At 48.3% G+C, this 27723-nt stretch overlaps 3 protein-coding genes across 10 annotated transcripts in view; 2 read left to right on the top strand and 1 right to left on the bottom strand.

Moving 5' to 3' along the window:
* LOC116950970 (uncharacterized) overlaps positions 1-6917 on the top strand; it is a 21635-nt gene extending 14718 nt beyond the window's left edge. For all 4 annotated transcript variants that reach the window (XM_032969197.2, XM_076073238.1, XM_032969195.2 and 1 more), the window contains one exon: positions 5298-6917. In XM_032969197.2, coding sequence (XP_032825088.1) covers positions 5298-5405 — 108 coding nt within the window. In that variant the 3' untranslated portion in view covers positions 5406-6917. The remainder of the gene's footprint in view (positions 1-5297) is intronic.
* Positions 6238-27723, bottom strand: LOC116950972 (dual adapter for phosphotyrosine and 3-phosphotyrosine and 3-phosphoinositide-like). Its single transcript, XM_032969202.2, has 10 exons — positions 26661-27723; positions 21534-23547; positions 16802-16921; positions 15749-15885; positions 14368-14504; positions 11681-11728; positions 10599-10661; positions 9510-9595; positions 8631-8718; positions 6238-7077 (listed from the first exon to the last, which is right to left on the bottom strand). The coding sequence occupies exons 2-10, from the start codon at positions 21599-21601 to the stop codon at positions 7048-7050; spliced, it is 777 nt and encodes a 258-aa protein (XP_032825093.1). The 5' UTR covers positions 21602-23547; positions 26661-27723; the 3' UTR covers positions 6238-7047.
* The window catches only part of LOC116950969 (paladin-like), a 44102-nt gene continuing 42047 nt past the window's right edge, over positions 25669-27723 (top strand). Inside the window, exon 1 of one of the 5 annotated variants that reach the window (XM_032969192.2) lies at positions 25669-26558. In XM_032969192.2, the coding sequence (XP_032825083.1) occupies positions 26490-26558 (69 nt within the window). In that variant the 5' untranslated portion in view covers positions 25669-26489. The remainder of the gene's footprint in view (positions 26559-27723) is intronic. The other 4 variants (XM_032969193.2, XM_032969190.2, XM_076073235.1 and 1 more) reach the window with 4 other exon arrangements.

Below are 27723 nucleotides of genomic sequence, written 5' to 3'. Positions count from 1 at the left end.
ACTTAACGAACCTCTAAATAATCTCAACTCGCAAAACCCATCCATCCAGTTCACCATAAGTAGAAGCTCACAAAACTCTACCATTTCTGGAGATTCTGCTCAGACGTGGTCAAAATGGTAAACTAACACAGCGTGTACTGAAAGAAAATTCACACTGACACCAATCTGAATGAAGTCACACCATCACCCCACACAGAAATCCGCTCTCATCAAGATGCTCATACATCGGGCTAAGAAAGTGCCAGATGGTGATAGTCTGAGAAGTAAAATTAAACATGCTAAAGAAGCACTGCAAATCAACAGTTACAATGATGCACAAATTAACAGGGCATTGAATGCCAAAACAAATCAAATAACACGAGCATTGAAACTGACCAAGTGATTTAAAATAGCGTACATTGTGGGAGTAACTGATAAACTAACCAGATGTTTGGAAAAACAAAACATGCGAGTCAGATTTAGCACGATACATAAAATACAGAAATTTATATCTGGTCCAAAATATGTATTACCGAAGCTATTAACAGAAGGTGTGTACCGGATTAATTGCACTTGTGGCAAATGCTATGTTGGACAAACAGGACGAATGATCAGCACGAGACTAAAAGAACACCAAAAAATATTAAAAACTCCCAAATACAACTGTCAGCAGTGGCAGAACACGTGTGCCAACAAGGACACTCAATTCATTTTGGTAATGTTGAAGTTCTATGCAAAACTAGTTACTACTGGCCAATACTAATTAGATAATCTATCGAAATTGAGAGAAATAAAAAATGTTTTAACCGACTTAGTGCTGCTTGGAAGCGAATAATTAAATAACAGTTTAAATGCATGCCTATACAGGTCACCATACTTCAGTAGGGATTACCGTTAGTCCGGCTATTTTAGTACAATCAATAGGAATTACAAGAACAATGGGCTGTCATAAGGCGCATGCATAATGTGCGTTGATTACCATATAAATAACCCAATGGATACCCATAGTCATTTATATGCATTCATTAATCCTCCCTCTCACTTCGGCCAAGAAGAGCACACAAGTGTTGTCATCACATCTACCCCTCTATTTAGAGAACGAAACAGGACTTCTCCACAAATCTGGCTGTCGCCTGACGAAGCTAGTTGTAATTACTGGCGAAATGTCGTACTCCGTTTGTAAATGTTGTGGATTTGCTCTCCAACACACCGGTGTAACGAATTGGCATGTTCTAACTTGATTTGAAGCTTTCGTGACTGCAGGAATTACTCTTTGGTTCTTTCGGTAAAGTCACGTAGAAAGAAAATAAATTAAATAATAGAATACGACGTTTCGATTGCAACACAAGCAATCGTCATCAGGTGAGAATGAATGAGAAAACAAACCTAATAAATATTCTTAGTTTTTTCGGTAAAGTCACGTTGAAGAGAAACAACAAAATAACAAAATATATATAAAACAATAAAAAATTCTCACGACGTTTCGACCATAACTCAAACAGTCATCATCAGGTGTGTCGGTTTGCATAAATTTATTTTGAAAACGGCATATTTATTTATATATATAAATAACGTTTGCGTCACGCGCAACGATGGCAGTTTGCCAGGACTAGTCCATCTATTTTTTGAAAAGAGGAGGGGGGAGACGAAATTTGTTTTTATGTATGCTGTCTGAAAGGCACTGTAAGCGTGAACAATCAATCAAGAACTGAAATGATTTATCAAATCTTTCCAATGATTGCTAAGATAGAATCCATCTTCTCGGTTGAAATTGTCTCTGTGTTTGTATATGTGGATAGCCTCATGAACGAATCTCTCATGGAAGCCAGATGGCTTACAAAGAACCTCCGTCTTGGAAAAGTCAATGGCATGTGAGCCTACTGAATTAGAACAATGATCTGCTACGGCCGAGGTGTTGGTCCTACCGTGTTTAAGGTCTGCTTTATGTTCACGAATGCGGTCCGAGATATGGCGTTTGGTTTCTCCAATGTAACTACTACCACAGAGGCAACTTAGTTTGTAGACACCAGGGTATTGTATGTCCGGAATCACATCTTTTACAGACGGAACCAGATCACGGATTTTATGTAATGTGTTGAAACGGACCTGGATCTTGTGTTTATTCAAGATTTTGGAGATCTTTTTTGTGATCCCAGCAATGTAGGGTAAAGTGATGGTTTTGAAAGGCTCCTCAAGAGGGTTCTTCTTCATGGTTTGAGTGATAGCTTTGCGGATTGTATAGTCGGAGTAACCATTAGCCCTAAGAGCTTGGTGTACGTGCTTGAGTTCACTGCTTATGTGTTCCTGGTCGGATATGCATTGGGCTCTATGATACAGAGTCTTGATGAGAGAATTATTCTGTGATGGATGGTGGTGGGAATCCGGTTTCAGATAAGCATCCGTATGGGTAGCTTTCCTGTAGACAGAGTGGCTCATTGAACCATCAGGTCTCTTTTTAATTAGGACATCCAAAAAAGGTATCTTGCCATCTATTTCGACTTCCATGGTAAATCTGATGGCTGGGTGTATGGAATTGATGTGGTCGAAGAATTGGTCTAGAGCAGGCCGGCCATGTGGCCAGATGACAATGGGCTCCCCCCTTTCTCCAGTTATAGCTAACATTTTCATGGAGAAATTTGAGACTGACGCCATCCAGACTGCCACTCTGCGCCCAACCTTATGGAAGAGGTACGTGGATGACACTTTTGTCATCTGGCCACATGGCCGGCCTGCTCTAGACCAATTCTTCGACCACATCAATTCCATACACCCAGCCATCAGATTTACCATGGAAGTCGAAATAGATGGCAAGATACCTTTTTTGGATGTCCTAATTAAAAAGAGACCTGATGGTTCAATGAGCCACTCTGTCTACAGGAAAGCTACCCATACGGATGCTTATCTGAAACCGGATTCCCACCACCATCCATCACAGAATAATTCTCTCATCAAGACTCTGTATCATAGAGCCCAATGCATATCCGACCAGGAACACATAAGCAGTGAACTCAAGCACGTACACCAAGCTCTTAGGGCTAATGGTTACTCCGACTATACAATCCGCAAAGCTATCACTCAAACCATGAAGAAGAACCCTCTTGAGGAGCCTTTCAAAACCATCACTTTACCCTACATTGCTGGGATCACAAAAAAGATCTCCAAAATCTTGAATAAACACAAGATCCAGGTCCGTTTCAACACATTACATAAAATCCGTGATCTGGTTCCGTCTGTAAAAGATGTGATTCCGGACATACAATACCCTGGTGTCTACAAACTAAGTTGCCTCTGTGGTAGTAGTTACATTGGAGAAACCAAACGCCATATCTCGGACCGCATTCGTGAACATAAAGCAGACCTTAAACACGGTAGGACCAACACCTCGGCCGTAGCAGATCATTGTTCTAATTCAGTAGGCTCACATGCCATTGACTTTTCCAAGACGGAGGTTCTTTGTAAGCCATCTGGCTTCCATGAGAGATTCGTTCATGAGGCTATCCACATATACAAACACAGAGACAATTTCAACCGAGAAGATGGATTCTATCTTAGCAATCATTGGAAAGATTTGATAAATCATTTCAGTTCTTGATTGATTGTTCACGCTTACAGTGCCTTTCAGACAGCATACATAAAAACAAATTTCGTCTCCCCCCTCCTCTTTTCAAAAAATAGATGGACTAGTCCTGGCAAACTGCCATCGTTGCGCGTGACGCAAACGTTATTTATATATATAAATAAATATGCCGTTTTCAAAATAAATTTATGCAAACCGACACACCTGATGATGACCGTTTGAGTTATGGTCGAAACGTCGTGAGAATTTTTTATTGTTTTATATATATTTTGTTGTTTCTCTTCAACGTGACTTTACCGAAAAAACTAAGAATATGAATTACTGCAGTCACGAAAGCTTTAAATCAAAATTTAAACCTAATAAACTTAGAAATATAATGCAATACAACACAGAGTCGGCTAACACAACAGTCACAACACCCTACCTGGTTGATTACGTTCTTCCAAAGATTGCTAAATTTGAGAGAGACGAAACACAGACACACAAGCAGAGAGAGACAACACAGAGACACAGGCACACAGAGAAACAACGCCTCTGTGTTGAGGCCTTAAATAGAGAGGGGGGGGGGTAGAGAAATTAGTATGTCAATGAGAGAGTTGTGTGTAAATCCACCCTGTAGCATGGACCTATATACAAACAAACCTGCCAAATTTTTAAAGAGAAATAGGAATTTTGATTTAAAGCTTTCATGACTGCAGTAATTCATATTCTTAGTTCTTTCGGTAAAGTCACGTTGAAGGGAAATGACAAAATAATAAAATATATATAAAACAATAAAAAATTCTCACGACGTTTCGACCATAACACAAACGGTCGTCTTCACACCTGTCTTCACACCTGAAGACGACCGTTTGAGTTATGGTCGAAACGTCGTGAGAATTTTTATTGTTTTATATATATTTTATTATTTTGTTGTTTCCCTTCAACGTGACTTTACCGAAAGAACTAAGATTGACAAATAGGAAGTTTGAGAAAACAAACTTAGTAAAATTTGGAAATGTAATCCAATAAAACACAGAGTCTGTTAACACACAGTTAACGCATAGCCTGGTTGATTACGTTCTTCTAAATATTTCAAAATTCGAAGTTAAGTGTGACATTTGAGTGACAAAACACAGACACGGAGACACAGACAGACACACATGCACGCATGCTCTTTTTGTGACACATTACTAATTGGCTGTGTCGGGCGGTGGTAGGTTTAACGACACATTTATCCAATCTAACCCAAAAAAACCTGTTATGGACAAAGATCCTACCATATATCCTTAACAGACTGTAGGAGCAAGTGCTGTTAGCAAGCACCTATGAAGGCTGCCACGGGACATTGAGGTGGCTGGCCAGCACCTCGCCCAGCCACCTTTGTCTCCCTAATTGTTAAGTACAGATATTACTTCTTAAGAGTAAAAAACATTAACTATTGAGATTCAATATTAATAATTAATGTTCGGTATTGCTATCTATACTGATCATTGGTGATCCATGTTCATGATTAAGAGTCAAGTTAATCACCAATTCTCCGGTGATACTCGGATGCACACATACATGCACACAGTACACACGTGTGTATATTTTTGATTGTTTTTCTGTATCTGTTGAAGTATCTGTCTCCTCATCCCATCTGTCTGAGATTATGTTTCTGTGCCATTGTGCGTGTTTCAGTGTGTTTTTCTGTGATTGTGTATGTCTATCTATGAGTGATCATAATGCGTATATCTGTGTCTGTCTCTGTGTCCCACAGCCTTCCTCCCTCTCGTCTCTTCTCGTAGACGCTCACCTTGTCCTCTCTGGGGCTCAAAACCTCGCCTCCATGAATGCTCGTCTGGAGAATAAACTCAGTACCCGCTGAGCTTCCCGTCTCTCCTCCACTCTAATCCTGCTGATGAATCGGCAGCTTCAGAAAAATCCGCAATCGCGAAAGTAAAACTTCATCATCGACAACAATATCCGAAAAGAAAAACATGAGCAACATCATCAGCAGCAGGAGTAGCATCGCAAAGACAAAGATCCCCCCCGTATAGCCGTAATGGACAGTTGGAGCAAGTGCTGTTAGCGAACACCTATGAAGGCCGCCACGACACATGAGGGTGGGTGGCCAACGCCATGCCCATCTACCTTCGTCTCCCTAGTGTTGATGTTTACACAAGTTGACCGAGGTGAGGCCCAATACCAGTTCAGATAATTGTCACTGGTGTCGACCGTGAGCGGGAACCCAGGACCCGGGTTTGTAGCAAAGCGCACTAACCGCTACGCCACCGCTCCCCACAAGTAGCATCGCACATACGGTACACGCATACTTAGCCTACACCGAGGAGGAGGGAGACGAGATGGAGGGATATAAGGGGAGGAGGGAGACATGGGGAGGATGAGGGAGATGCGGGCAGGATGAGGGAGACTGGTAGAGAGAGGAGTCAGTAACTTGTCTTTATTATTTTTCTCGTAAGTGGGGGCTTTGATGGGAGTCACATGGGTGAGATGAGTCACGTGGGGGATGAGTGCTTACTGTTGAGGTTTTTTTTTACTTTCAAAAACATTTTTTGCTTGTTTAGCTCCAGCATCAGCATTGTCAATACTAACAGCAGCAGTACCAGAATCCTCATTTGCAGTAGCAGAATAAGCCCTCATTGCCATCAACTGCCTCACCTGTGCGGGTTATTACAAAAACACCAAACCAATCGAGGTGGATGAAATGCATTAATTATTTATTCTTAAGCTCCCGATACATGCATATAACTGCACGAGTATAAGAGTACGCTTTTTATTTGTACATTTAATGGTTTCACATGACCTCTGCAACTGCTCTTATTTAAAAACCAAATTTCCACAATGTTAAATGTATTCATTCTTGAGTAAAGCTTTTTACAGTACAGTTATGTGCTTTATTAATAATACGATTATTCTTTTGGGTCTCTTGGAAAAGTCACATAGAACAAAATAATAAAAATGAAAAAGTGAATACAAATTAATAAAACTATCACGACGTTTCGATCACAACACAAGCAATCGTCCCTTTTTTCTCCTGATGACATGATATTTGTATTATTTTTTGTATTTTATTGTTCTAGCTAAGTGACTTTACCGAAAGACCCAAAGAATATGAATTCCTTCAGTCACGAAAGCTTTAAGTCAATATGACGATTGTTAAATACTGGAATAGAAATCTTTAATGATTTTGTATAGGTTACCAAGGCTATAGTTTGCACCAAACATATATACTCAATGTTATACTCTTGCTTATAAGTTTTGTTTAAATTGTATTCATAGTTTACAGTCATTTGTCAGTCCACTGCAGCTTGACTCTCCCCACGCCTTGTCGGTCGTGTGAGTCTGTTGAACACACATAAAGCTGCTTGGGACCAGTTCTGGTATCACTTATCACTGGTGTCAACCCTGGCCAGGAAGAGGTTCCACAGGGGGGCGGTTGTGGACAGGGCAAAGCTGTAGTTGGAAGCTGGTGGGAGGGTGAAGCTGTGGGCCACGTGGGCAGGGCTTCATAGGCAGTTGTGCTTGTTCCCCGGGTTCTGGAACACAACAGCACCACCACCGCCAATTAATTGATTCACGGTAGCGATAATGCTGTCCGCCCGCAACTTTTCTTTATCATTCGTGGTCGCCGAATGCTTATTCGTTTTCAAAAATGGATGGTTTTCGTGTGTTCCATCGTTACATCACCATTCGGAGCTCTCACAGCGAGCAGTGCACCACCCTGTGTTCGACAATTGCCCCGGAATATAGTGATGTTTCAAAACTATGTCGAAGTTACCTTCCAAAGCCTGTGTCTCTCCACCAATTTGAACAGTGATTTTATATGCCACCTCTAAGAGACGTTTTGTTGCATGCCAATCAAACAATGTCATTTGTGCCCAGGCTGAGGCTATCAATTTGTCTCACTTTAGAACCTGGTTTAAATGTGAGCGGCTAGAAGCTGAATTTGAACGGATGAGCCCAGTGTTGCTGGTTTGCCCACGTGTGGTGCGATGTCTTAACTGAAACCAGGCGAGGGGTGTGATGTGACTTTCTCAACTGCAGACATTGTAACCAGAGGGTTAATTCATTTGGGTTTCATGCGGCGGTGTCGCTGTTCGATAGAGTTTTTTGAGCAAAGGACAATAATGCCAGGCCAGGTGCCTCAAAGTGCACCTGGCACAGGTGCCGTGGTGACGTCACCGTTACTTGGTAGCGAATAGCGGGGATTGGTATTGGTGTCGAGGAAAGCAAATTTCCTCAAGAAGCTTGGTCGAACGTTTGCGAGTAGAGACCGTTCAATGCTTTTCTGTACTTGAAATACCGTATTTTCCCGCATACGCATATAACCGCAGACGCATTTACCCCGCAAAATAGCGTTTTGTGTTAAACAAATTTCAGATAGCCCGCACCTCCATATTACCCCGTATGCATTCATATCTTTAACGTCGTTACCGCAGCTTAATTCCATCATTAATACGAAGTTTACATTTGTAATACATTCCACTATCAATTGTTAACGTTTAAATCATAATGTGCACAAAGAAACCAAACTAACCGGAAACGCATGAACTTAAAACAGTAAATAAGTAACAAAAGTAAATATCCAATAAATAAGTAATACATTACTGGTAGATGAGTCGGTACAGTTTTAGCACTGGTAGATTGCGCACTGCGCAGACAATAGCGGCACTACGGTAACGCCATCGCCTCCCCCCCCAACCCCCCCTCACCTCTCTCTCCCCCCAGCTCTCCCGTCGCCGGTAAACAAAGTGCGCCCACTTCAAACATTGTCGTTTCATTGTACAGTACAAAGAATTCGAAACATTTAAAACGTGATAACATGTGCAATTTGTGTGATTGGTTTATTCAGCAGTGCTTTACTCAAAGGTAAGTGTTGCATAGTGGATAGTCCTACCATGAAAAAAATTATACGAGTTATGACATGTCACACATGTACACTATTTTTGGGATAGCAGGCACCTCCATATACCCCGCAAGGTCTTGTTTGTAAAAAGTGGAACATCCCGCGGGTTATATGCGGGAAATACGGTAATTGCAGAAGATCCAGACTTAGCGCTGCGTCGTAGAAACGAAAGCGAGGTCTCACCATCTTGAACTGTATGAGCTCCATCCACTGCTGTCGCTCTTCGGATGTGGTTGTCTGCATGTAGTAAGTCCGTTCCGGAAATACCAAGCTGGGCCAGTACAACAACGGTGACATCCGCATCATAGGCAGCAACAACAATACATTTTTACGTCCGTGTCTTCAACCTCCTACCTCGTCAATCGTTTCAACATCGTTCATCATTGTCCTCAGGAAAGCAGTCTACCGAATTTAACCAAATTGCACGGAAATGTGCCTGACCTCATCGCATCTGGGAAGCTAAGCGGGATGGAGCCTGCATAGTTCTCGGACGAGTGACCACCGTGCACGAAACAGGTGCTATAGGTTGCTGCGGGGCTACGTTGTAGGCAGCAGAGGGCCGTGCAGAAAATATAAATATATTGGACGCTGCTCCAAAGTCTTCACAAACTGCAGTGGCCAGTGTGAGGTATGGATAAATAAACACCCATGACCCACACAGTGTGCTAAGGGCCCTCATCCAGAAGTGGATTTACAAAAGGGTACGGTTGTCTGAAAAATAAGTTATGCATACAGTGAATATAAAAAAATGCTGTGATGTAATTCGCAAGTGGTAAGGCCGTTTTGCGGCCGTCATGGTTCAAATATGCCGAATTGGAAAAAAAAACTAACCCACAAATTACTCGATTTCATTACACACACAACTGCAATCTTCACCTCCTGTTGGGAAAACTTGATGGTACCCTCTTTAAAATAGTGAATTAATGAGGCTTTCCTGAGAAAAAGTGTAATAATGATACTTCAAGTGATGGGGGGGGGGTATCTGGGCGAGACTCTAGGAGCAAGGGGGGCTGAGAATTGGTGGTGAGACGAGGGAGATATTGATGTGGGGGATGCCCTCACCTGAAGCAGTTGCTCTTGTTCTGGCTGATGTCCTGCTGCACTTTAGAGCACCGTGATATAAGCAAGGTGTCGATCGGCTTTGTATCCTACCGTCACGCGGGGTCACGTGGTCACATTAAACACATCCTCATGTGGTCACATTAAACATCCTCACGTGGCAACGTTGTGCAGTCGACTACTCAATTATCTGGCGTAACTGGGGGGGGGAGATGGATGGCCCGTATAAAACAAAAACGCAAATCGTGCACAACATGCAAGTTTGGCTTCAGAAGTGTATTTATTGCTTTGTAGAATGGGGGTGATGATACAATGCGTCGTCTGGATTTTTTTTTACGTGGGCACAGTCGTGGACTAGAGAGCAGCAGCGCTTGGGTTCAAACGAACGGCACGGATGTCCACGCCGAGTCCGCAACCCAGGCAATCGACGGATAATGGGAGAGCTAGCTGTACGTTATCAGATGATTATACAGAAAAGCACGTTATAATCACCGGGTGACACGTGACGAGTCTTGACCCCCCCCCCCCCCCCCCTACAGAACGCTTCACAGGGGTGTTCGCGCGTGAAATGAATCGAGTAAAACCAGCACCAGCTAAATATTACGTACCAAAAAAAAAGTGTTCGAATTATATTGTCGATACAACAGCGATTAAAAAAACCAAACCTATCGTGATGGACACGTGGCATTTACAATGAGTGATGCCATCAGCACTTCCCACCAAACTTCCTGCACGCAAAGCTACAACGACGTCATCCGTTGCGACTCTCCTGCAGGGCCGGCCGTTGCTATGGAAGCCGTTGCTAGGAGAGTACCTGTTGCTAGGGTGGCGGTTGGTCCTCGCGACCAGCAGAGGAAACGGTTTGATTTCGTAATGCGCACTAGTATGTAAGCCTTCCGGGGGTTTTGCATTTTGTAGTCCACATAAGTGGTTTGTCTTTTTTTGCTCGCACCCATAAGGTCGCGCACATCTACAGATGACGGGCTTCCATTCCATGCCATATTTGTTCACGTACTTTTAAAAAAATGTGGATTTGTAAAGGGTACAAAGTAGGAACGTACAGACAACGCACCAACAATGATATGAACTCACCTCTCGATTATTGTAGTACTTGAGCTCGTTGCGTTCCAGAACAAACCAGCGCTTTTTCCAGCTCTGTGCACAGCGTAGGGGGGAGGGAAGTTGTGGTTCAGCTTATGGCTCTGTGCACTGTGAAAATAAGAGCTTCATAGCTCATCGGATTCCTCCAATATACATTCAGTGTCCACTGCCGATCCTCTCGGAAGTGACCACCACGCCTCGCTGTCCTCTGCTGGGCCTCCCCAGCTGCTGCATAGTTGACATCTGAACTTCAAGAAGCCAAGCAGGAGTTGAATTGAAAGTGCTTGGATCGGTCACCATGAAGCATAACATAAGTTGGCAGTGTTGTCTGTACTGTTTGTTGAACAATTATCACAGCATTCGTAGCAAACCGTGTTGATCGTAGGTGCGGTCGGAAGGACAAAACTAAACACAAAAATCAGTTCTCATGAGTGTGTTTTATACTGCAGCTGGAGCCGACGTGATGGTTTGGTTTAACTTTGTGGAGGAGCTGGTGACGGGACGCGGCGTGGCTTAGTTTCACCGAGTCTGAAGTATGGTCAAACAACCATCATCTACAAGGCGTGGGAATGCATTCGTTCGTTAGTGGATTGACAAAAGGGGTTGTTATAACCGGGGTCGGATGATGCTGTGAAACCTCAGCAATGTGGAACCTTAGGCTTTGTAGGTCGAGGAATGCGTCTATATTTTGTCACATGGTTGTGAAAATAACCGATTTTTATCGTGTCTTTTTTTCCCCCTATCTTTATTTTTCAACAGATTATGTGAAACTTTAAACTTCGTATAATTATCTTTTCGTATTTAGAACCCCCCCCCCCCCCCCTTCTTTCATAATATAAGACCCTAAGCTGTAGCTTAAATTAGTTTATGCCTAAATCCGGCACTGATGGTAACTTATCGTGGGATGTAATCGTACATGCCGCCTATCTTCCTGTCCACATGCATTGAACGGGAGGAGGGCGACAGCCTTTCCGTGTGGCCCTCTGCCCCACGATGCGAAGTGGTGGAGCTAACGACGGGGGGGGGGCGATAGCTCCCCCCCTGTACCCCCCCCCCCCGTGCGGCTGACTCACCTTCACGCGGCCCCCCTGTTTCACCATGTAGCCAGACTTGCCTGCCAGCTGTGACCGCACACAATACACACAAACACGCACGGGCGACGTCAGGGAAGCCCCCCTTCTTAAAAGGGAATGGTGCGGTGGGGAAGGGGGGCGGGCAATAATGTTACATCGTTATCACACGCAGGCAAAAACACAAAAAAAGTTTTAACCAAGTAAGGCCCACTGAGCTATATAGCTCTTGTTCATAAGCGACCTGACTATCACAAATAATAGCTCGGCTAAGTGGCCTGTCACGTGTAAATGGATAGCAGCCAAATAATCTAAACGCACGTTTCTAAATGTGGCGGGGGTCGGGGGGGGGTGGAACCGGAGGACGAGGAGGAAAAATCCACGCGACCACGGGGAAAGAGACCTCCAAATATACAGGCGTCGGGATCGGGATCGAACCCATGGTTTTCTGTATATCAGGCGAGGCAGATAACATCTCTCCACCGTGGCGCTTTACCCCACCACCAACTCCGCATTCCAAGGCTGCCTCCACCCCCACCCCTCTCGCCAACGTCCAGATATTTATTGAGCTGCCTTAAAATGGTGCCCAGACAAGTCATCGTCCAGTTACCCAATGAAGGCCTCCAGATGCCTTCATCCAGCAGTAGACTTGTCATGTCTACCTTCTCGAACGTTATTCTATACGGCCCGGGGCCACATGATATACCAATATGTTTTCATCCAATAATACACCAAATTCTCATCCAATCACAGGAAGTATTAAGGGCCTCCGCCTTTTTGGTTTTGGTGAAGGGTTAAACAGTTCGGTTTAGAGGTGTCTGGGTTAGGGATCGAGTTATACACTGAACCCATTGGTCTTCGCTTGTTTAACCGAGGCCTCCGAGTGATCACCCCCTCGGCTACAGCGTCCCTCAACCGAGCGACCCTGTGTTTAACTTAAAACCCAGGGGGGTCCCCAACCAAAATAACATGAGTAGCATTTTTTTTTCGAATTTGGTATATTTTAAAAATCCTCTATATAAAGGGCCGTAATGCGCTGTGGTGAAAATACGATACGGCGGTTCTTAATTCTTTTTTTTTTAAATGACGCCACGAAGCAGTCATTGAAGACTCGCGTGCGACTCTTAGAGCCGCAGGTTTTGCCGGACCCCTGGCTTAAACAATCCCACGTTACATTGTCACGCGTGCATCCCTCTCGTAGATTGCAACTGCTGGGAAGCACGCCGTGAAGACCACGATGGTCCAGTTGACCACCGCTGACTGCACCCACCGTGCCGTGGTCCGTACAAATTGGTGGATGCGGGGAGCAACAAGAAGTGAAAATGCGAATTTGGATGTCGGCTTGCACTGACCCTCTGCCACATGGTGGCCTCCCGCACAGAGCTACTGCTGCCACTCGCTGGCTGCGAAGGACCCACAGCCAGTGAGTTGCATCTTCCACTGTTATTAATTTATTTTCAGTCGTTTACTGTTTAAAACGCTAAATAATTGCGTGCACCCGCGATTCATAATGTGAGGGACGAAGCGAACCCCTGCCCCACGACCCCAAATATAGAAGTCAAACGCCTCCTGCGGTTGAACTTCTTTCGCACCGTACGTAGCCGGGCGTGCTGATCGGACCGTGGCGCGGACAATGGCCGGCTTCCTCTTGCGAACGACGTCACGGGAATCTTTAACGTCCGCCGTAGAACAGGCGGCGTTTGGCTATCGCCACGGTGGCTACGCTCAACGAGAGCGGTGGGCCAGGGGCGGCCGCTGCTTTTCCGAAGACTTCGAACCTCCGCGTCAAGCAGCGAACTCGCTGTCACGAGGTCAGCGGTCGGTAACCTTTTATAGGTAAGAAAGAAGAAGAAGAGCCGTTTCTTTGGTTTTGTTCAATCTTTGACGTGAAAAAAATAGTCCGACAGCCGCATCACACGCACAGAGCTACTTGTTCACAAACAGCAGCAGGTATACAAAGACAAAGATCCCCCGTATAGCCTGTAAGAGACTGCTGGGGCATGTGCTGTCAGCGAGCACCTATGAAGGCCGCCACAGCACACGAGGGGGTGGGTGGCCAACGCCATGCCCAGCCACCTTTGTCTCCCCAGTGTTGATGTTTACATATCGCACCAGGTACTCATTTGAGGCTGAGTCGGCCTAGGGGAGGCCCAGGACCGGTTCAGATAATAATCGTCACTGGTGTTGGCCGTGAGAGGGAATCGCCAGGTTCGTAGCGCGGCGCGCTAACTGCTACGCTACCGCTCTCCAAAGCAGGAATACAAGCGGGTGACAACACACATTCTGACTTCAATAAACAATTTGGGTGGTGGAACAAACTGCGTCTGTTTAGTTTATATCGCCCCCTGAGTTAATCTTTAACAACACAGTTTGACTGTCGTGCATTTTGCCGTCACCAAGACATTCCACAGTGACCCATTCCCTGCCATATTTAACCAATTATCTCTACGTTAAATTATATTTAATATTTACGGGGGCGGGGGTGGGGTGCGGATTGTTTTTCAACAACAACAATAAAAACGACTGCCTAACAAGGGGGGGGGGGGGTGGCAGCCAAAGAACCGCAGAGTTTGGGAAGCCAAAGGGCGGCATGCGGAGGAGGAGCCGTAGGGGTCCCACCCCTGACGCGAGGCCATGCCACCCACCCCGTGCATGAAGTTGCCCTGGGTGCCCCCCCCCAACCATCTCACCGAGTACACGCGGTCAGGGGTCATGGGCATTTTCAAGGGAAACGTCCCTCCCTCGTGGTGGACGCTGAGGCGGGTGTAGATGCTGGGCTCGTCCACGACGCCTGGGTACGGCGTTGACAAGAAAACCACCGTGCCTGCTACACAACACAAAGATCCCGCCGTGTAACCTTAACACACTGTAGGGGCAAGTGCTGTTAGCGAGCACCTGTGAAGGCCGGCACGGCACACGAGGGGGTGGGTGGCCAACAATCACGCCCGGGTGCCTTTGTCTCCCCAGTGGCGATGTTTACATATCGCACCAGGTACTCATTTGTGGCTGAGTCGACCTAGGGGAATGCCCAGGACGGGTTTAGATAATCGTCACGCGTTGGCCGTGAGCGAGAAGTGAACTCGGGTCACCGGGTTCATAGCGCATCGCGCTAACCACTCCACTACAGCTCCCCACACGCACGCACACGCAAGTCATCCGGCACAAGAGAATACTGTACTGTATAGCCAAACCATCCCATGAGCCCAGACGAGACACTTCACTTGTCCATACCACCTGAAAGTGCCATCACTTTGGGGTTTCAATTTCCCCACGTGGCCAATAACGATGAATTACGTGATAACGGTTTGAAATGACCGGTGCTAAGAATAACTCTCATCGGCCGTGTAAATAAGTCGATACGACCGGGGTTTTTGATACCTTAGGGGCCGTCCATAAATGACGCCACGCACGTAGAGGGGGGGGGTGGTCAGACATTTGTGACGAGGGGGGGGGGGTTGAGAAATGTGACGTCACATCAAAATGCGCAACTTTAAATAAATATAGACAACACGTTCTACTCTATTCAATATACTTTTGAATAAATGTTTTCTCTTACAACATCAGAGTGCAATGACAATAGCGATTTGAAGCATGTTTTAGATTTTTTGGGGGGGGCGGCAGAGCTTTGTGACGTCATATTTGAGGGGGGGGGGGGTCTGACTTTGTGACGCCGTGTGACGAAGGGGAGGGGGGTTCAAAAATCGCGTGACGTCATTTATGGACGGCCCCTTCGGTGGTAAGGACTCGTCATGGTGTTAGAACTCGTGTTATAAAGTAGCTTCAAAGGGTTGTCACGGTGCTTGTGTGCACGTATGACAACCATTTGCTGGTCATATTGCCGATGCTATGTCGTTAGGTTACAAGGGGAAGAATCTAAGGGCACATGGTGGGAGACATTCCGGGCATATCTTGGAGGTACCCTGCGTGTCTCGACTACGCAGCAGCTGCGGGATCTGACGAGGGCAGAGAGTTTCGCTGACGTGCGGTGATGCCATGAATGATGTGGGCCACGATGACATCTTGATAGAATTAGGCTTTGTACTCGTGCCAGGCTAGGTGCATGTGTTATACCTTCGGTGCTGCCGACCATGGGCTGCCCCTGCAGGTGAATCATGAACTTCTCCATGTTGGAGAACTTCTTTTCTCCGAAGGTGACCTCCCCGTCGACATTGAGTTCCACTACAAAGTGGAGGACGTTACTGCTGGTCCTGCATGTGAACACCATCAGCAGAAGCAACAACAACAACAACATTGTCATCGCCAGTATCATCATCGGCAGCATTGGCATTCTTATCATCCTCATCCTTCTCCCTTCTCAGCTTCATAATCATTGTCAGCATCACCTATATCATCTGCAGTATCACAAGTGTATCATCATCATCGTCGTCATCATCACTGGCAGCATCATAATAATGGTTGGTATCATCCTCGTTATGGTACTCATCATCATCACCACCATCAATCTCAACATCAATACGACCATTATTATCAATATTATCACCATTCTCATTAGGATTGTGGATTGTTATTCATGCTGTTGTTATGAATATCCATACTGAACTGTGTGAGATCACAGTTCCTCTGAAGATCCTTAAAATATATTGACGTTCCGTCAGTGAACTCTCGCGGGCAACGTTACCTGCACGCCCAACCACGAATGATCAAGCAGCTTCTGGCTTGGCGGAATAAAGGAAGGTAACAATGAACCAAATGCCCTAGAGAGAACATGGGCCACTACGATGCAAGTGGACTTGGGAGCTGAGTGGACTTGCGGAGGACTAACATCAATGATTCAAGCACGGCCTCTGTGGAGGGGGCTTGTAAAATTAAATTGGAGGCGGAGGGGCAATGCTCACAGTGACGGACAGCGTGCCGGATGGCTAAAACACAGCGGGTACAGGTGGTGCATCTGCCAACCATCTGTTGTATATGTGGGTGTACCAGTCATCTCAGTAATTTAACCCACAACACCTGGGTATGTCCCATGAACTCCTTCCAGCGAGACTTCGACACGTCACGTAACTAAGAGTACCCCTAGCCTGGGACAAGCGCCATGCAGATATCAATACCACTCAATGGTGAATGGCCGATAATGATGTGTGTGTGTGTAGAGTCCCTCCGCACCTGACTGACACCACATACTTCCCTGGCTCCTTGCTCCTCCTCAGGAGGAAACTCCCCGTTGTCCCATTCGCAAGCAGCAGGGCCTCGGCATTGTGTCTTGGCAGCTTCCCATGATAAAACCTGCACATCAAAAAACACATATATATGCCTCCTCCACGGTTGATACCTTTCATCAGCAAGTCCACTCAGCTCCACTTACTTCTGTACCGCATCAACCCAATCTCTTCTCCAGCCCGTGTCGCGGCCGTTTAGCCCCCTCTATCCAGCTAAACGGAAGCTGCTTGGGCATGCGGTGGCTGGGCATGCGTTGGCCATATGACCCAACCCACGCAGCACACAATCATGGTACGTACACCACACAAACAAACCTCACAAACAAATACATACACAAAGGACAAATAAAAAGACCCTGCCCTATATATTTGGAGTTTCCATGTTCTCGCCGTGGTCACGTGGATTTTTATCCGGGTCCACCGGGTTTTCCCTCCACATTTAAAAAAATGCGTTTAGAATATGTGGCTGCTATACATTTCCACATTATAAGCCACTTCATTGAGCTATCATTTGTGGCCAGGTCGCTTCTGAAAAATATATACATAGTTCAGTGGGCCTTAACCCGGTAAATAGTTTCGTTAGACAGACTGGTGAAGGCCGGTAAGGCGTACGAGTGGGTGGGTGGGTGGACATCACCACGTCCAGGCCCCTTTGGCTGCCCAGCGCCGGGGGTTTACACACCGCGCCAAGCGCCAATGTACTGCCTGGAGAAAGATTTGGGACACGGCCGGGTTATCAGCACGTGGGGGCAACCGCTGGAAGGAACCTGATCGGCTTTAGGGAAGCCGACAAGGGTCCACACCGATGTCGCGGTGTTAAGAAGATTCTAGGTTGAGAGAGGAATTTATTGTTATTCGAGATTGCACGGAATATTCAAATCAAGATATCTGGCTATTGTTGTGTAAACTCGTCTGTGGCACCTTCCTCGTTGTGGAAAGCCCCTCCGGGTGTCACCGAAGGTCCGGCATTTGTAATCTAACCGGGCCATATTCGGGCTATGGAATTTTTATTTTTTGTTAAATGTTTTGTTATGCGATTACAAACGGTGTAGTACTACAGTAGCGAGATTTGCGATGTGACGATCTATTAGCGTGATTTCTTCTGTGCGATCCTCATTTGCCCATTTGAGCTGGTGCAAAAAAACAACAAATTGGCCAGTGAGGAAGAATCTTGGGGGCTGCCAAATATAAGATTCAATGCTAACTGAGAGCGTAAATAAGCAATGAAGCATACACATTAGAGGTAATAAAATATTTGCATTATTTTTACCCTGATCACATTTGCTATTTCCCCAAAAAGACCAGCCCACCGGCACTCACAATGGACTGGCCCACCAGGCATTTGCCGTCTGGACTGCCCGATGGGCAGCCCTCCCTTCTCCATGCTTGCGACACGTGAAGCCCCTTAAAGGAACATCTGCCACGATTTGAAACATTAAGGCTGCCCTGCCGACTATCCATCTTGGGTTCTTCAAGACTGTATTGTGTGAGGAGCTCGCAGATTCTTGAAGGATCTAGACACATTCCCATCAGTGAGTTCCTCCGGTAGGTGTGGTTGCTGCGTTGGTTGGGACATGAAGCTCGAATGCCCATCCACCGTATGCTCAATGAGCTTTTTGTATGGCCGGACAGAGGAGGCTAAACAGGGGCGGCACGAGCTGGAGAAGAGATGGAAAGATGTGGTACAGAAGGACGTGGAGCTGAATTGCCGTGCCAATGACTGGTACCAGCGGTGTCAAGATAACCCTCTGGAGGAGGTTTGTAAAGTACGCTGCTGGGAAGTTGGAGGCAGTCGCCCCCCAAACAACAGCGAGGGTAGCGCCAGGTCGATAGAAGGCAGCGATGCTGCGCTGTGGGGGGAGCACAGGTGGTGCATCTGCCTGTCATTTCAGTCAGCCCATGGCACCTGGGGCCGGTTGTGACCTGCAAACGAGCCTTCGACAGTTCACGTGGCCTCAGGGTGCACCTCGCATGGCGCAAATGCCGTTGTGACATCACCGCCACTTAATGGCTTATGATGGGTGCGTGCTTAATGCTTATGACGAGTGCGTGCTTGCGATAATGTGTGCCGCTTCCGCGCGTGTCCTTGCATGCGTGTGTCCGCGATAGCGCGCGTGGGGTGGTCGTGAGAAATGTCAGAGCTAGAGGTGGACCCCCGACTGCTCGGAGGATCTCACAGAATCGGAGATGCGGCGAATCGTGGCCTACACGCGCCGAATGAGAGAATCGTCGCGCACACCGTGCAGCACTCCCCCCCCCACCCCCCCCTCCCCCTCCCCTTGTTTACCGGTAGTGTGTTTTGACTTTTATTGCGGAATGAAATGTATGTGTGTTGAACTTCCTTCAACATACCTTTCAACGTATACACCGTGCGAATCGGGGGGAGGGGCGGAGGACAACAAACTAAACACAAAACGCAGTTTTAAATAAATGCGTTTTCAATCTGGGCCTAAAAGTGCTTAGCTCCAGCGGATTACTAATAAAAATAACCAGAATAGTGCACAGTTGTGATGATAGACCAAGGGTGGCTGAGACACGCGCCTCTTGTGAGAGTTCGCGTTACCGGTGGCCCGGGAGTCACGGTTTACATTGCCTGGGGCGCTTTAAAAGAGTTGAGAGTGGCCGAGGTTTAGATTTGGGGCTGGAACTGTGGGGGAGAGGATTGAACATTGAAGGGGAGCGAACTCAGGAAGGATGTTGTCATATTCCACCTCTCTGTCGCCTCTTCCTGACATTATATTTCGCACTTTTGTTTTCGACTCGAGTGTGTCGTTTACGACCGTTCAAATACCTCGTTTGTTACTTGTGCAACATGCCCTGAAGGCCCCCCCTGCTCTGTACTCGTTCTCTGCAATGTCGACGTTTGTGTCGCTCTCGCTGCTGCTGCTGCTAGTGAGCTCACGCATCAGTCACGGATCTCCTGGTTGTAAAATCAGTCGAGAAACCGTCTAAACGGGATCGGCGTCCGTGCTAACGATGTGATTTAAAGACTTTCCTTTGTCTCTCGACGCGATGGCGATAGCGAAAAATGGAATTTGATTCGGAGGATTCAGAAAATGAAGCGCTCTCGCTCCTCTCTCTCTCTCGAGGGTCTCACGAATTAGCGGAGCGCTTCACCTGTCCCACTCGTCTGCTCTGGGCTCACCTGGCTGCTCTATCGCTCAGAACACAAATCTGTTTACGTAGCACATCTGATTGATCAGCAACCTTGGAAAACAAAGGCTAAAGAGACACGCAGATTAACAAAAACACTTTCTCCCATAAATTCCCCGATCCCTGCTTGCACGGTTTTAGGAAATTAAAACATTTTAAAGTCCCTTTTATCTCAACTTTCTTGGAAAGCCAATTTTATCCGATAATCATACATGTCAACCCATACGGTTTACCCCTATGCTTGTAGAGGGAAATTCAGTTTTCAGGTCCTCACGGCTTAAAGCCGTTTCAATAGGGCATTTTTTTGTTTATTTGATTGTGTTTCTCCCTTGTGATGGGACTTTGTAGGATGAACCTTGAGATTTATAAGGGGCACGGGGTGACCAATAAGTTCTGAATTGGGCTGTAATAAGGTAGGGCACTGATAAGGGGTTGACAGGTATTGATAATTGAGGCTCGAGAATACAGGGCTACCCATAATGCAGTGTGCCAGAATCAATTTATAACTTTACGTTTAATGAAAATGAGCTTATTTAAGAAGCAATGCATTTTTCAATTACCATTGTCAAGGGTTTGTCTATTAGTTAATGTCTACTGTTATGTAAATACTAATTAACGTTTTGATTTGAAGCTTTCGTGACTGCAGTAATTCATATTCTTATTTCTTTCGGTAAAGTCGTGTTGAAGGGAAACAATAAAATAATAAAATATATATAAAACAATAACAATTCTCACGACGTTTCGACCATAACACAAACGGTCGTCATCAGGTGTGAAAACCAACGGCAAGAAACATTTGAAAGAAGTGGTGGTTCGCATTTATTTATTTATTTTCAAACGGGTTTTTATTTATTTAAAAAAACACGTTAGCGCCACGGGCAGCGATTTTGCAGTTTGTTTAGAAGGACGAGTCCATCTATGTTGTGAAAAGAGGAGGGGGGAGACGAAAAATTGATGTATGCTGTCTGAAAGCCACCGTAAGCGTGAACAATCAATTAAGACCTGAAATGTTTTATCAAATCTTTCCAATGATTGCAAAGCAAGAATCCATCTTCTCGGTTGAAATTGTCTCTGTGCTTGTATATGTGGATAGCCTCTTGAACGAATCTCTCATGGTAGCCAGATGGCTTACAAATAACCTCTGTCTTGGAGAAGTCAATGTCATGTGAGCCTACTGAATTTCTACCGCAAGCAGTGCTCGTTCGCTCTCTCGCAGACAGAGCACGGAGAGATTCAGAGGCGCGGGAAGCCGCAGTCGAGCGGCAAGGCAGCCAGAGCCGGCGTGGCCAACAATCGCCCGAGCTCTGTGGCCCTACATTGGCACGGTTGGCTACGTACGGTGCGAATGAAGTTCAAGTCCAACATACATCCACAACGATTACTGTCATCCTCGCCATTATCCTCTATCTCGTATTCTCTCCCATCACCATCCATCAACGTCATTATTCCCAGCATCAAACACCACCCTCGTTCAACACCAACACAGGGAGTCGAACTGTGTGGCGTGTAAACACCGTGATACTCACACGAGAGTTCGCAGCCTCGCTTCCAGATGATCCGAATTCAGCAGTCGAGCAAAGCTTGACTCAGCCATCCTGGAAGTCTCCACCACCGCCGCCACCACCACCGACAAACCAGCAGCAGCAGCAACGCAGCAATGCACACGGACGCGTCGCTGGACTCTGTCGCTTCAGGACGACTCAGAAAGCGGAGAACGCGGAACTGAGTCGGAAATAACCCGCACTGACCGGTCAGGCCTGTCCCGAGAGCTCCAGACTTTCCGCAAAATCTGCCTCGTACTTTCTTCGCTGCAACTCGACGTGTGTTGCGGCGGCACGCGAGGGGTTTCCGTATTCGCACGGTTGGCTACGTACGGTGCGAAAGAAGTGCAACAAACATACATGCGGGAGGAGGTGGGCCCACACGCGCAATCCGATCACTGCGATGTCTAGCGCGGGGAAATTCGGTCAAGGTCAAGAGGTCGCCGGCTCCATGTCGACACTGCTTTGTCTCGTAACCACTGCCAGGTTAAATGCTCCCATCGCTTCACGTCACGTCTACACACAACGCACATCACTCTATTCAGCCATGAAAGATCCACTGTTGGATGACGGCTTCCCCTACTTCGCCGCCACCCTTCGTAGTGTCGCTGTGTGGCTGATGGGATGTGTACAAAAAATATATATTTTTTATTGATTTGAAGCTTTCGTGACTGCAGGAATCTTCTCTCTCCCACCTGAAGACGATTGCTTGTGTGGCGATCGAAACGTCGTGATCTATTATTATTTTCTACCTACGTGACTTTACCGAAAGAACCAAAGAGTATAAATAGAATTGTGTTACTCCGATGGTCAGTTTGGGAACCCCTCTATCACAAATGCCACGCCCTTCCCTCACCCCGTAATTAGCCACCGGTCCCTCCGGTCTAATTTCGGGTTTCACCAACGAGACCACAGAGGTCTCCGATGGCTGTGTCTCATTGAGTGACACGGCAGGGACTTTATGTCACTGCGGTAGCGAATTGAATTGGCAGACCAGGAGAGCGAGCACGTGGCTATTTGTGAGCACTCTTTATAAATACATCTATTCACGAAGGACGGCCAGTGATGGTGGTGGGGGGGGGGGGCAAGAGGAGCGGTGGCGCAGTGGTTAACGCACTGCGCTATGTCTTCTGGCACTGGTCTCTTGGCTGTGCCAAAGGGCAGCACCAAGGCTGTTCGGGAGGCAGCCTTCAGGTTGTGTGATTCTCGCCTTGGGGCGGCCTGCCTGAGGATCTGAGGGCATCAAAATTAGTGAATGTTTTTCAACGAAATCTTAAAACGCACCCTTTTTAGAAGGGATTTTAATTAGGATGCTATTATTGTGTGTTTATTATGCTTTTTATTATACATCTAGTGTATTATGTTAGGCATTTTTTAAAAAATGTATCATTATTGTTGTTTATATTGCGTCAGTCACTTTTACTTTGGCCTGTAAAGCTCTCTGTATTCCATCATTTGCACGAATTGTGCAATACTATTAAGTTCGTTTTGATATTGATGATTGTGGCGCCCCGAGTTGGATTTGCGGCACGACTAACGTGAGCGAGTGGTGAGTGACACCCCAGGCGGTTGTACCACCACGCTACACACTTCTTTGCAAACAAATAAGCCCTTGTATCCTGCAGTGAATTGGCGCAAGTATTTAGGACAGCGACGTTGCAAGGTGACTCAAGAGGCTGACACACCTGCGGGGCGTCATTCTGCTCTCAGTAGGGGACTGCTGCTGCTGCTGCGGTGTGTAATCCCGATCGAGCGATTCGCGGGTCTAATAAATGTTTTTAATTTGGTCAAATGTGGAACCCTGACGCTGGCACGCAATGGCCAGCTCTTGCGAATGACATCGATGATCTTTCACGTCCACTGTGAAACAGGCGGCGCGTAGTACGGCGATGGTTACCACACCACCGCGGTAATAACCAGGGCGGCCGCGGGATTCGAGCCGTGAACCTCTGAAGCAACCGGTGGCGAACGCGCTGCCGCTGGGTCACGTCACCCATCTCTGTGTGATCAGTTGGAGAGGGGGCGGGGGGGTCAGTTGGAGAAGGGGCGGGGGGGGGGCAGTTGGAGAGGGGGCGGGGGGGTCAGTTGGAGAAGGGGCGGGGGGGGGCAGTTGGAGAGGGGGCGGGGGTCAGTTGGAGAGGGGGCGGGGGGTCAGTTGGAGAGGGGGCGGGGGCAGTTGGAGAGGGGGCGGGGGTCAGTTGGAGAAGGGGCGGGGGGTGGGCAGATGGAGAGGGGGCGGGGGGCAGTTGGAGAGGGGGCGGGGGGGTCAATTGGAGAAGGGGCGGGGGGGGGGCAGTTGGAGAGGGGGCGGGGGGGCAGTTGGAGAGGGGGCGGGGGGGTGAGTTGGAGAGGGGGCGGGGGGCAGTTAGAGATGGGGCGGGGGGCAGTTGGAGAGGGGGTGGGGGGCAGTTGGAGAGGAGGCGGGGGGCAGTTGTAGAAGGGGCGGGGGGCAGTTGGAGAGGGGGTGGGGGGGGCAGTTGGAGATGGGGCGGGGGGCAGTTGGAGAGGGGGCGGAGGGGCAGTTGGAGAAGGGGAGGGGGCAGTTGGAGAGGGGGTGGGGGGGGGCAGTTGGAGATGGGGCGGGGGGCAGTTGGAGAGGGGGCGGGGGGGGCAGTTGGAGAAGGGGCGGGGGGGCAGTTGGAGAGGGGGTGGGGGGCAGTTGGAGAGGGGGCGGGGGCAGTTGGAGAGGGGGTGGGGGGCAGTTGGAGAGGAGGCGGGGGGCAGTTGTAGAAGGGGCGGGGGGCAGTTGGAGAAGGGGCGGGGGGGCAGTTGGAGAAGGGGAGGGGGCAGTTGGAGATGGGGCGGGGGGCAGTTGGAGAGGGGGCGGGGGGGGCAGTTGGAGAAGGGGCGGGGGGGCAGTTGGAGAGGGGGTGGGGGGCAGTTGGAGAGGGGGCGGGGGCAGTTGGAGAGGGGGCGGGGGCAGTTGGAGAGGGGGCGGGGGCAGTTGGAGAGGGGGTGGGGGGCAGTTGGAGAGGCGGCGGGGGGGGGGCAGTTGGAGAGGGGGCGGGGGGCAGTTGGAGAGGGGGCGGGGGCAGTTGGAGAGGGGGCGGGGGCAGTTGGAGAAGGCACTTTACAGTCCCATGGTGGTAAAATGCAAATCAAACTCTCATCAGCTCTTTCTGGCCTCTCTACATGCATGTGTGATGATGATGATGGGCCATTGTCCGAAAAACGTCGCCTTTAATGCCAGAGCGTTATTGGCGATTGCGTTTGTTTGATTTCTTTAGAAATCCGTTTCCGTTCCATCTCTACACCTCGTGTAGAGACAAAGATCCCCCGTAAAGCCTAAGCAGACTGTTGGGGCAAGTGCTGTTAGCGAGCACCTATGAAGACCGGCACGGCACACGAGGGGGTGGGTGGCCAGCACCAAGCCCTACTGCCTTTGTCTCCCCAGTGGCGATTTTTACACACCGCACCAGGTACTCATTTTGAGGCTAAGTCGACTTAGGGGAGGCCCAGGACCGGCTCAGATAATCGTCACTGGGGTGTTGGTGGCCGTGAGCGGGAGTCGAACCCGGGTCGCCGGGTTTATAGCGCAGAGCGCTGACCGCTACGCCATCGCTTCCCACAAGCACACACAGCCGCACACAGACACACACAGACGCACACAGACACACAGCTACGCACAGACACACACACACACACAGCTACACACAGCTACACACAGCTACACACAGCTACACACAGACAAAGCAAAAGATCCCCCATATAGCCTACAGACTGTAGGGGCAAGTGCTGTTAGCGAGCACCTATGAAGGCCGGAACGGTACACGAGGGGGTGGGTGGCCAGCACCACGCCCGACCGCCTTTGTCTCCCTAGTGGCAATGGTTACACACCGCACCAGGTACTCATTTGAGGCTGAGTCGACCTAGGGGAGGCCCGGGACCGGTTCAGATAATCGTCACCGGTGTTGGCCGTGCGCGGGAATTGAACCCGGGTCGCCAGGTTCATAGCGCAGCGCGCTAACCGCTACACCACCGCTCCCCACACACACAGACACACACAGACACACACACAGACGCACACAGCCACACACAGCCACACACACACAGACCCACACAGCCACACACAGACGCACACAGACACACACAGCTACGCACAGACACACACACACAGACACACACAGCTACACACAGACACACACAGACACACACAGCTACACACAGACACACAGCTACACACAGACACACATCTACACACAGACATCACACAGACGCACACACAGACGCACACAGCCACACACAGACACACACAGCTACACACAGACACACACACAGACACACACAGACACACACACACACAGCTACACACAGACACACACACAGACACACACAGCCACACACATAGACACAGCTACACACAGACACACAGACACACAGCTAAACACAGACGCACACAGCTATGCACAGACACACGCACACAGCTACACACAGACACACACACAGCTACACACACAGACACACACACAGACACACACACAGACACACGCACAGACGCACACAGCTACGCACAGACACACACACACAGCTACACACAGACACACACACAGCTACACACACAGACACACACACAGACACACACACAGACACACACACAGACATACAGCTACACACAGACACACGCACAGACGCACACAGCTACGCACAGACACACACACACAGCTACACACAGACACACACACAGACACACACAGACACACACACACAGCTACACACAGACACACACACAGCTACACACACAGACACACACACAGCTACACACACAGACACACACACAGCTACACACACAGACACACACACAGACACACAGCTACACACACAGCTACACACACAGCTACACACAGACACACACAGACACACACACAGCTACACACACAGACACACACTCTCACTGGGAAGAGAGGGAGGGAGGGAGGGAAGCGGGAGGAGGCGAGGAGCAGCATGAGGAGGGAGGCGAGGGCAGAGAGAGAGGAGAGCGCGGATACTGCGGTCCGCTCGTCTTCAACTCCCGTGAGCGCTTACAAATACTCACGCTTACAAATACTCACGCTTACAAATACTCACGCTTACAAATACTCACGCTTACAAATACTCACGCTTACAAATACTCACGCTTGCTGCTGATGCCCTTGCTGATGCTGCTGTTGTTCCCGTCCGGTTGCTATTGCCGCTACTGCTGCAGCTGCTGCTGCCCCGGCTTTCGTTGCTGCTGCTTATTGCTGCTGTTGCTTGTGATGCTGCTGTTGCTGCTGTTGCTTGTGATGCTGCTGTTGCTTGTAATGCTGCGACTGTTATTGCTATTACTGCTGTCGATGCTACTACTACTGCTGCTACTACTGCTATTGCTGCTGTTGCTCATACTGCTGCTGTTGCTGCTACTACTGCTATTGCTGCTGCTACTACTGCTTTTGCTGCTGTTGCTCATATTGCTGCTGTTGCTGCTGCTGCTACTACTGCTATTGCTGCTACTACTACTGCTGCTGCTATTGCTGCTGTTGCTGCTGCTATTACTACTGTTGCTCATATTGCTGCTACTACTGCTGTTGCTGCTGCTATTGCTGCTGTTGCTGCTGCTACTACTGCTGTTGCTGCTGCTATTGCTGCTATTGCTGCTGTTGCTGCTGCTATTGCTGTTGTTGTTGCTGCTGTTGCTGCTGCTGCTGTTGCTGCTGCTACTACTGCTGTTGCTACTGCTATTGCTGCTGTTGCTGCTGCTACTACTGCTGTTGCTGGTGTTGCTGTTGCTAATGCTATTGCTGCTGTTGCTGCTGCTATTGCTGCTGTTGCTGGTGTTGCTGTTGCTGCTGCTATTGCTGCTGTTGCTGCTGCTGTTGCTGCTGCTGCTGCTGCTATTGCTGCTATTGCTGCTGTTGCTGCTGCTGTTGCTGCTGCTGCTATTGCTGCTATTGCTGCTGTTGCTGCTGCTGTTGCTGCTGCTGCTATTGCTGCTATTGCTGCTGCTGCTGTTGCTGCTGCTATTGAAGCTGCTGCTGTTGCTGCTGTTGCGCTGCACGCATCGGCGATTGATGGAGGTTGTGGCCACGGCTCGTTTCGCTTCTCTGCTGGACAGACGGCGGAGGTCGGCGTGGTATGGCGAGCGTGGTGTGGTTGTTAGTGTTGTGAGTCTTGTGGTGAGTGGTGTGTGTGTGGTGAGTGGTGTGAGGTGAGTGTGGTG

This window comes from Petromyzon marinus, chromosome 41 (assembly GCF_048934315.1).
Source record: "Petromyzon marinus isolate PM22_M1 ecotype Great Lakes invasive population chromosome 41, UKy_Petmar_22M1.pri1.0, whole genome shotgun sequence".
Lineage (NCBI taxonomy): Eukaryota > Metazoa > Chordata > Hyperoartia > Petromyzontiformes > Petromyzontidae > Petromyzon > Petromyzon marinus.
Note: the sequence above shows the minus strand (reverse complement) of the source record. Positions and strands in the feature narration are given on the sequence as shown.

Excerpts from the sequence above, each read along its gene's own strand:
- LOC116950972 (XM_032969202.2), bottom strand. The coding sequence starts at position 21,601 with ATGGCTGAGTCAAGCTTTGCTCGACTGCTGAATTCGGATCATCTGGAA. Across the intron at positions 16,922-21,533 it reads GCGAGGCTGCGAACTCTCGT|GTTTTATCATGGGAAGCTGC; the intron begins GTGAGTATCACG and ends TTTGATGTGCAG. Across the intron at positions 8,719-9,509 it reads AACAAGAGCAACTGCTTCAG|CTTGGTATTTCCGGAACGGA; the intron begins GTGAGGGCATCC and ends GTACTGGCCCAG.